This window comes from Pleurodeles waltl, chromosome 5 (genome assembly GCF_031143425.1).
Source record: "Pleurodeles waltl isolate 20211129_DDA chromosome 5, aPleWal1.hap1.20221129, whole genome shotgun sequence".
Classification (NCBI taxonomy): Eukaryota; Metazoa; Chordata; class Amphibia; order Caudata; family Salamandridae; genus Pleurodeles; species Pleurodeles waltl.
The window spans coordinates 1,492,396,573-1,492,407,375 of NC_090444.1; the positions used below are offsets into that span (position 1 = coordinate 1,492,396,573).

General features: G+C 44.5%; 1 protein-coding gene across 1 annotated transcript in view; it reads left to right on the forward strand.

Moving 5' to 3' along the window:
- Window positions 1-4,864, forward strand: part of HMGCLL1 (3-hydroxy-3-methylglutaryl-CoA lyase like 1) — a 456,170-nt gene extending 451,306 nt beyond the window's left edge. The window contains exon 9 of the mRNA XM_069236772.1: window positions 3,379-4,864. Coding sequence (XP_069092873.1) covers window positions 3,379-3,480 — 102 coding nt within the window. The 3' untranslated portion in view covers window positions 3,481-4,864. The remainder of the gene's footprint in view (window positions 1-3,378) is intronic.
- Window positions 4,865-10,803: the final 5,939 nt, after the last annotated feature.

A 10,803-nucleotide genomic window follows, 5' to 3' on the forward strand; every position in this document is an offset into this window, starting at 1 on the left:
AGCAGGGAAGTGACTCCTTCACTTCAAGGTCAATTCCTTCTGGTGCAGGCTGAAGGCTGGTTGTCCTCTGAGGATGCATGATCTGGAAACAGTTGCAGTTCCTGGCAGGAGCTGAAGATATAATGTTGCAGAATTTATCTTTGCTTCTATGTTGCATTTGTAGAGTTCCTGGAGGGTCCAGATGCAGTTTCGCAGGTAGAAGGGGAAGTAAAGGATGCAGAGCATTCCTGCTGGAGTCTTGCTATCCGAATCTGAGGAAACACAGAGAGGATAGACATAAAGAGCCCTGAAAGAGGGATTGGTCACCTACACAGGTAAGGACCTATCAGGGGAGGTCTCTGACGTCATCTGCTAACACTGGTCACTCAAATGCTCCCAGATTGCCCCACCACTTTGGAATCCAAGATGACAAATCTAGGGACACTCTGGAGGAGCTCTGGGCACCACCCCTCGGGTGGTGATGGACAGGGGACTGGTCACTCCCCTTTCCTTTGTGCAGTTTTGCTCCAGAGCAGGGACTGGGGGTCCCTGAACCTGTGTAGACTGGATTATGCAAGGAGGGAACCATCTGTGCCCTTCAAAGGATTTCCAGAGGCTACCCCTCCCATGCCCGTAACACCTATTTCCAAAGGGAGACGGTGTAAAACCCCTCTCCCAAAGAAAATGCTTTTTAGTGCCTTCCTGGGAGGGCAAAAACCTGTTTCTGAGGTGGCAGCAGCTAGGGCTGCCTGGAAAACCTCAGAAGGCTGGGATCAAAGTACTGGGGTTCCACTGTGGAGCCCCCAGAGTGCATGGAATTATACACCCAATACTAGAATCAGTATTGGGGTACAATTCCAAGATGTAAAACTACTTACATGGCCATATTCCGGTTTACCATTATGCAACTGGACATAGGACCTATTTCCATGGCATGTGTAAAATGGTGTTCCCGCACCCAGGAAGTCCAGAAAAAGGGCCCTGGATGACGTGGGGGCACCTCTGCTCGTGCAGGGGTGCCCTCACACCCAGCCTTCAGGGTTTGAAGGCCTGACATATAGGTGACATATAAGTGACCTGGTGGAGTGTGAATGGCTGTGTAATGGTGCAATCACCGTTTCACACAGGCTACAATGGCAGTCCTGTAGAAGCCTTTGCATGGGCTGCCTATGGGTGGCAAAAGTAATGCTGCAGCCCATAGGGATCTCCTGGAACCGCAATCTATGGGTACCTGGGTACAATATATTATGGACTTACAAGGGGGCACCAGTATGCCAATTATGAGTAGAATACTGTGTTAACAGTTTTCAACAACCACATTTAAAGGGGAGAGAGCATCAGCACTGGGGTCCTGGTTAGCAGGAACCCAGTGACACAGTCAAACACACTGACAAACAGGCCAAACATGGGGGTACCCATGCTACAAAGAGGCTACTTTCTCACAAAAGGATCAAACTAAATACAATGGGAGCCCTTGTGTGCAGACTCCTTTTGATATAGGTTGGATCCGTTCTTGTTGATGGAACTAGGCCCAACCACATAGGTTGGTCAATATTTTCATCGTCAAAAGCGGGGCAATGCTGGGTGGTAGGAATTTTGTGAATTCCTGCGGATTCCAGAATTTTCCATCACAGAAATGTAGAGAAGATGTGTGACCTCTGGTTGTCTACTTTTCAAAAATATCAGTGGTTGATAGGTTTTCCTGGGTGGCAGCCGAGCATGGCCCCAGATCCCACAGCTGTTCCTATTGCTGATCTCTCACACACACAAGTAAGGTACTTTGGGGAATGCTGTGTGGTAGGAAATTTGTGGCTCCCAAAGAATTCAGAAGTTTTCCTCACAGAAATGTGAGGGAAATGTTTTTTCTCAGTCAATGATTGAGGTTTGCACGGCATTGTGATTATTAAAATGGTGTAGGATTCATCTGAAGCAAACTACCCTGGACTCCCTCAGATGTCTAGAATTCATAACTGTCTGGGGCTGGTAGGTTTTTCCAGGTGGCAGCCTACCCAAGCCCAAAAAGTGCAGCCATTCACTATTGCAAGTAGGATGCTACTGGGAGTTACCAAACTCTCCTGGCTCATTTGTAACAACCCCCAAAAGAATCAAATGTCCTTCTACTTGCCATTGTGATAGAATTATTTAGTCCACAGGAAGCAGAAATACTATTGAGGTTTTAGGGGTGAAAGCGGGGCCTGATATTAGGCTGGTAAAAAACCCACTCCATTATTTTATAAAAAATATGAATTGCTGCAATGCAGTGGGCTTTCTGCCCCAGGGGGCAAGTTGAGGGTGATCACCCCATCTACTCCCAGGGGCAGTACAACTGTTGTCCCATTTATTAGGGGTGGGGGCATAGCGATGTCCATGCTAGACTGCCCCACCCCAATATTAAAAAAATAACTCCCTGTTTTCTTGTGGGTTTTCTAATTCTGGGGGGATTGGGGACAATTACCCGGGGCAGAAAGACTGTTTTCCCATTTTTATGGGGGTGAGGGTATTCTTTCTTAAGACTACTGGAGTGTTTAGTGTTTGAAGACACTGGCTTCATGAGCAATCGGAAGCATGTTTGGAAAAAACATTGTTGTCCTAATGTTGTCTCTAACACTCTCTAAATGTGATCAAAATAACGAAGAGAGTTTGTCACAAAGGAGTTTTGAAGTAGTCATCCGAGTACTTTGATATATACTGAGAAAGATTTCTTCTGCTTTAGGTTGACAAGGAGAATGTGATTCAACAAAATAAAACTGCTTGAAGGATAGGGCTTTGCTGATTTCTGCTGTCCACATTTTCACTTTAATTTCATGAATACATTGGCATTAGCGCTGTAAGACAATGGAACTTTCACAGTGGATACGAGTGCTAAAAATGTAGGGGGTGAACTTAACACTGGCGATATCCAAGCTGATGTTACAATAAAGAGAAGGCCGCAGAGCGATTAGTTCTGAGGTTAAGGAGGTATCAGCTTTCGGCATAAAATTGTCTGGGTCTCCTTTCACCCAGGTATGAGCTAAACCTAGATGTTCATGTGCTCAGACCACCCAAGTGTCCTGCTCCTAATGGAAACCCTAGACCAGGAAGGGCTAATATTAAAGATTTGTTTTCAGTGATCTTCTGTCTTCGAGACACATTTGGCAATTTAAATACACACATTCATTCAAAGTTGCTGTCTCACGAATAGTGTCGCTTAAATACATCAAAATCTTACTTTCTCAATCATATCTGCAAGCTGAATTAAATGCTTGTGTTTGTCAGGCTGTATCTATTTCAAAACACTTGCTAAGTTGATGGCTATGAAAGTAGCTATGTGTTTGCTGTCCTAATATTCAAATTAATGGATGACACTAAGCTGCATTTCCAATTTTATGATCAATCTAAAGCTCTTTAATTTTTCCATAGGGAGTGAATCTTCATAGCGTGATGGCAGTGGGCGACTTCATCTGCAATGTTTTGAACAAGACAACTAATTCTAAAGTTGCACAGGCCACCTTCAATACTTGAGTGGTTCACCTGAATTTGTCAGAGCCCTAATAAGTAATCGGCAATATATGTTGCTTCCTTTGTGTGGTATTCTTTAGAAATCATTTATACTGCCATACATAAAAACTAATGTATTACACAGGAACGATTATGGTAACCTCTCTGTTTAAATTATAAATTGTAGCTAAGCAAAGTTGCAAAATGTGAATACTGGTGCTAATGAACTACAATGGCATGCACATTCTACTGTACAGAATGAACAACCTCTGTTAAAGGCTTGATTTCTGCAGGAATAAACATGTTCATGCTGTTTGCTGATTTATTATAGCATTACATATTGTGAAGATTGAATCCAGTTATTTAGAACCTATAAAAGGAAATAATTACAGTAATGTATCATAAATGAAAGTGAGAGTGACAGTGTGATCCAAACTTTCATATTTTTTTTAAAAAAGACAATTGAATGCACAATGTAAAATACTGAGTGTCACTTTTTGTAATGCTCCAGTGGCACTGTGCACTGCGCCGTATTTACAAGGTGGCGTTAAGCCAGTTTTTATGGCATAACGCTACCTTGTAAATACGGTCCCTTCACATGCAGAACTTTGCCTGGACGGGGAGTGCAATTGGTGTTGCTGTGGGCGTTCCACAGCAACACCCATTGCATTTTGACACTGCAACAGATTTATGAGGAATTGTACATCTGTGACAGTGCCACATTCTAACGCCACCCCAAGGGTGGCATTAGCATGGCGCAAGGAGGAGAAATGCTTTCATTTCTCCTCGTTTATTGCTCTTACTATGTGTGCTGCATCCTGCAGCACACATAGACAGAGCAAATAGCCGTTAAAGATTATTTTTGTGCAGGAAGGCATCCCTTCCTGCATAAAAATAATCTCCCCCCTATGGTGCAAACATGGCTGTGTTGGCGCTCGGCAGCAAATTTAGCGCCAGGAGCGGGGGGGGTTTACTGCATTGTTGTTAATATGGCGCAACCTTGTTTTTTTAAATATGACAGAGAGTGGTGCTGCCAAGTATAGCACAGCATAGCGCTCTGTCATTTTCTCATAAATCTGGGTCTGAGTTTCAATAGAATGAAGGGACATAAGAATTATTCGGCATTATGGAAAGGAACACAGATTGGCTTGCATTTCCACGTTAATACTCTCAATATAAATCAGCAATTTAACATTTTGAGTATCGTAATATTGTTTAAAGTTCAGATGAAGGATTTACCAATCAAATCCAATCCTAGAAGGATGACGGCAGCTTGAACTGGGCCACTAGGCACTAAACACCAGACAATGGTGTATCCATAACCTGCAATAGGATACAAATAATGATGTGGCAATGGAATATGAAGGAAAATAAATCATTTCATTTGTGTATTACCGAGACGATGTAGAACAATATTGTCAATGTTCCACCTAATTAAATGCATCCTTTTCTTCTAGTCTGTAGTTTATATCAGGTTGTTTTTAACACACAATGTCCCTGACAGTGAAGACTTCTTCTCCTTACTGTATTGCTCATCCCTATCAAATTACATCAATTCAGCTAATCCTTTTACTTTGAGCTGCATTTTCTACAGGATGGCCTCAGCTTACCTCGTGATGCCAAGTGACATTTGGTAGTGAAAGGTCACAGTCAGAGAATTAATTGATCTTCCTAGGTGCCTTCTCATTCTAACCATCCCCTCAGACCTGCATGCAGGTATGAGCAGCTAGTCTCGATCAATATGCTAAGTTTCACAATCTCTTCTCACCCTTACCAGTTAAATTACAGGCTATACAGGGCTACATTTCTCCAAACATTTAACACTGCCACTTCTACTCTTTTTTTAATTCAGAGTTCAATTCTGTATTAGTCTCTTAGAAAATTTATAAAAATTTATATTTCAAAATTCCATGGGCGTATAAAACCATCATACATGTTCGAGTTGGAGTTCTTCATCAGTCAATTACGGTAGTCAGCTGGGTAACCGATTTCTCCTATTTTCAAAAGCACCATTGTTAATACAGTTTCATCACTCTAAAAAATACTGTTCTCGGGAATCTAAGTGGCGGTTGGTGGCTGTGTCCAAAAAGGCAAGCTATCCAGACTAAGCATCTATATAGAGATGTGTCAAAACCATATTCAACTTATTAAAGAGAGTTTGCCACCAGTTAAAATCTAAAAAATGAGAGAGACGACACATCCATTCAATTAAGGCATCTGAAACAATCAATTACACCCATAGTTCCGAAAAAAAGGAACTCTTTATAGGGATTATGAAAAGCAGATAGTTTACTACAAGGTTTTAATGGCAACACTGGTGAATAGCTATCATACTTATGTGACCTTTTGTGGCCCTATTGTGTTAAAGTTCAGACGTCGCCTGTTGGATTCGCCTTTGTTGACTAGCATGCCACTGAATTTCGATATATAGGCAAGGCAGTAGCAAATGCAATGAAATACTGCACACATGCTTGGTATACATTCTGGTAAGAAGTCCACAACGATGGGGTATTTTCTTGCCCTTAGTAGACTACCATATAATTGGCATGGGATTGCATTCACTGTTCACATTAGGGTAAATTAGCAACTCGCAGGTGCCTTGTTGGATAATTTAATATCATGGTGGTACTCTCCAGACTGAATTGTTAGCTTGAAATACAAGTGCTCCCTACTTACATATTCTGCCACTTCATGACTGAGAAAAGTTATTTTATATTGGAGATCCCCAGGCATATTTACTGCCTATGTCAGTGGTTCCCAACCTTTTGACATCTATGGACCCAGGCTTTACTATTACTGGAACCCGGGGACCCCCCACTGAATCATTATTGTAATCTGGGAACCACCACTGAGTCATTACTGTAAGATGGGGACCTAGGGGGTTATTACAACTTTGGAGGATGTGTTAATCCGTCCCAAAAGTGACGGTAAAGTGACGGATATACCACCAGCCGTATTACGAGTTCCATAGGATATAATGGACTCGTAATACGGCTGGTGGTATATCCGTCACTTTACCGTCACTTTTGGGACGGATTAACACCTCCTCCAAAGTTGTAATAACCCCCCTAATCTTTTAATATTATTAAATTTACTAAGCAGTCGCAGACAGCCTGAGGAGGCTTTATGGACCCCCACTGTTCCCTCGACCACAGGTTGGGAACCGCTGGCCTATGTCTTTTACTAAATTCGCCACACTTTGCATACGTGATCTATTGATTATAGACTGGGATTTAGAGAACAAATGTTTGTCAAGCACTGCTAGGTTGTGTTCCACAACCAATAAGCTTGCTATCCACTTAGCCTATATTCTTAAGTGTTAGGTTTTAGGGTTGACAAACGTTTGCTGAGCTACATTCCAATGATTGCACCTAATGACAGACGTGTGTGATTTTTCTGAATTGTTGTCATTTTCCTGAATTTAGCTACAGCCTTGTAATCATTATCCGTCTTTGATTAATTCTAAGATTTGATACATTTGGTGCCCTGTACTTCTTGTTTCTAGAAATACATCGCAATCAATCGCACAGTCCCCTCTTTCTGCTATACTGGCACCCTAAGTAGAGGTTTTCCTTTCTCTCGCTCATCAGGATGATCTTTTGATCATACCTCTGCTAGATGAAATTGGATATTTGTAGGTTCCTCTAAGTTCTGAGCATGAGTTACTGGTTTCCTGGCATGATTCACTGGTTTAGGGCTATAATCTTACAGTTATGAATGCATTATTTTATCCGGACCCCTTCTCTCAAGTAGGATCCGGGAACTTTTTGTCCAAAGTGAATTGGACAAATTGAATTGGTAGCTGAGGTACACAATTGTGAGACTAAAATAGTACTCTATATTGTCTTGATTTGCTGATAACCTTCCTACATAATTTGACACAAATGATTAAGATTAAGAATTGCCCTCCTGTAGGAGGCTGGACTGGCTTGTAGTGAGTACCAAGGGGTACTTGCACCTTGCACCAGGCCCAGTTATCCCTTATTAGTGTATAGGGTGTCTAGCAGCTTAGGCTGATAGATAATGGTAGCTTAGCAGAGCAGCTTAGGCTGAACTAGGAGACGTGTGAAGCTACTACAGTACCACAAGTGTCATATGCACAATATCATAAGAAAACACAATACACAGTTATACTAAAAATAAAGGTACTTTATTTTTATGACAATATGCCAAAGTATCTTAGAGTGTACCCTCAGTGAGAGGATAGGAAATATACACAAGATATATATACACAATAGCAAAAATATGCAGTATAGTCTTAGAAAACAGTGCAAACAAAGTATAGTTACAATAGGATGCAATGGGGAAACATAGGGATAGGGGCAACACAAACCATATACTCCAAAAGTGGAATGCGAACCACGAATGGACCCCAAACCTATGTGACCTTGTAGAGGGTCACTGGGACTATTAGAAAATAGTGAGAGTTAGAAAAATAACCCTCCCCAAGACCCTGAAAAGTGAGTGCAAAGTGCACTAAAGTTCCCCTAAGGACAAAATAGTCGTGTTAGAGGGAAAATGCAAGGAAAACACAAATCAGCAATGCAACAACGATGGATTCCTGACTGAGGGTACCTGTGGAACAAGGGGACCAAGTCCAAAAGTCACAAGCAGCTCGGAGATGGGCAGATGCCCAAGAAATGCCAGCGGTTGGTGCAAAGAAGCTCTTACTAGGCTGAAGAACTGTGAATACTGCAGGAACGACAAGGGCTAGAGACTTCCCCTTTGGAGGATGGATCCCCCACGCCTTGGAGAGTCGTGCAGAAGTGTTTTCCCGCCGGATGGACGCCAACAAGCCTTGCTACACGCAAATCGTGCGTTTGGCGTTTTTGGACGCTGGTGGGGCCCAGGAGGGACCAGGAGGTCGCAAATTGGACCTGCAGAGAGAGGGGACGTCGAGCAAGACAAAGAGCCCTCACTGAAGCAGGTAGCACCCGGAGAAGTGCCAGCAACAGGCACTACGAGGATGCGTGAAACGGTGCTCGCCGAAGTTGCACAAAGGAGTCCCACGTCGCCGGAGACCAACTTAGAAAGTCGTGCAATGCAGGTTAGAGTGCCGTGGACCCAGGCTTGACTGTGCACGAAGGATTTCCGCCGGAAGTGCACAGGGGCCGGAGTAGCTTGCAAAGTCGCGGTTCCCAGCAATGCAGCCCAGCGAGGTGAGGCAAGGACTTACCTCCACCAAACTCGGGCTGAAGAGTCACTGGACTGTGGGGGTCACTTGGACAGCGTCGCTGGATTCGAGGGACCTCGCTCGTCGTGCTGAGAGGAGACCCAAGGGACCGGAAATGCAGCTTTTTGGTGCCTGCGGTTGCAGGGGGAAGATTCCGTCGACCCACGGGAGATTTCTTCGGAGCTTCTGGTGCAGAGAGGAGGCAGGCTACCCCCACAGCATGCACAAGCAGGAAAACAGTCGAGAAGGCGGCAGGATCAGCGTTACAGAGTTGCAGTAGTCGTCTTTGCTACTATGTTGCAGGTTTGCAGGCTTCCAGCGCGGTCAGCGGTCGATTCCTTATCAGAAGGTGAAGAGGGAGATGCAGAGGAACTCGGCTGAGCTCATGCATTCGTTATCTAAAGTTTCCCCAGAGACAGAGACCCTAAATAGCCAGAAAAGAGGGTTTGGCTACCTAGGAGAGAGGAAAGGCTACTAACACCTGAAGGAGCCTATCACAAGGAGTCTCTGACGTCACCTGGTGGCACTGGCCACTCAGAGCAGTCCAGTGTGCCAGCAGCACCTCTGTTTCCAAGATGGCAGAGGTCTGGAGCACACTGGAGGAGCTCTGGACACCTCCCAGGGGAGGTGCAGGTCAGGGGAGTGGTCACTCCCCTTTCCTTTGTCCAGTTTCGCGCCAGAGCAGGGGCTAAGGGGTCCCTGAACCGGTGTAGACTGGCTTATGCAGAATTGGGCACATCTGTGCCCAACAAAGCATTTCCAGAGGCTGGGGGAGGCTACTCCTCCCCTGCCTTCACACCATTTTCCAAAGGGAGAGGGTGTCACACCCTCTCTCAGAGGAAGTTCTTTGTTCTGCCATCCTGGGCCAGGCCTGGCTGGACCCCAGGAGGGCAGCTGCCTGTCTGAGGGGTTGGCAGCAGCAGCAGCTGCAGTGAAACCCCAGGAAGGGCAGTCTGGCAGTACCAGGGTCTGTGCTACAGACCACTGGGATCATGGAATTGTACCAACAATGCCAGGATGGCATAGAGGGGGCAATTCCATGATCATAGACATGTTACATGGCCATATTCGGAGTTACCATGGTGAAGCTACATATAGGTAGTGACCTATATGTAGTGCACGCGTGTAATGGTCTCCCCGCACTCACAAAGTTCAGTGAATTGGCTCTGAACAATGTGGGGGCACCTTGGCTAGTGCCAGGGTGCCCTCACACTAAGTAACTTTGCACCTAACCTTTACCAGGTAAAGGTTAGACATATAGGTGACTTATAAGTTACTTAAGTGCAGTGTAAAATGGCTGTGAAATAACGTGGACGTTATTTCACTCAGGCTGCAGTGGCAGACCTGTGTAAGAATTGTCAGAGCTCCCTATGGGTGGCAAAAGAAATGCTGCAGCCCATAGGGATCTCCTGGAACCCCAATACCCTGGGACCTCAGTACCATATACTAGGGAATTATAAGGGTGTTCCAGTAAGCCAATGTAAATTGGTAAAATTGGTCACTAGCCTGTTAGTGACAATTTGAAAGTAATGAGAGAGCATAACCACTGAGGTTCTGGTTAGCAGAGCCTCAGTGAGACAGTTAGGCACCACACAGGGAACATATACATGCACACCTATGAGCACTGGGGCCCTGTGTGACAGGGTCCCAGTGACACATACATATAGGCCACAAACCTATGAGCACTGGGGTCCTGACCAGCAGGATCCCAGTGACACATAACAAACATACTGAAACCATAGTGTTTTCACTATGAGCACTGAGGCCTGGCTATCAGGATCCCAGTGAGACAGTGAAAACAGTGACAAACACCCTGACATACACTCACAAACAGGCCAAAAGTGGGGGTAACAAGGCTAGAAAGAGGCTACCTTCTCACACAACCCCCCCCCAAACGAAGGACAATAAGGCTAACCTTGGCCAGTTGAGACTTTATTGTCTAAGTGGTGATAAGTAGAGAGTAGCTCTGCAATAGACTGGTTACTCCCTTTATCATCCACTATATGGTTACTTCCCTGTGGGGATGTAAACCACCCTGTTTGAAGTTTTTTAGCTAAGCAACAATGTGAAGATGTATTTTCAGAGTTTCTATCAGTAAGTTTTAGTTTAGAGCAGTGGGAATTGTCCACTGAACCTATTTGTAGTGATGGAAATGCCAGACAGGGATGCTGTCT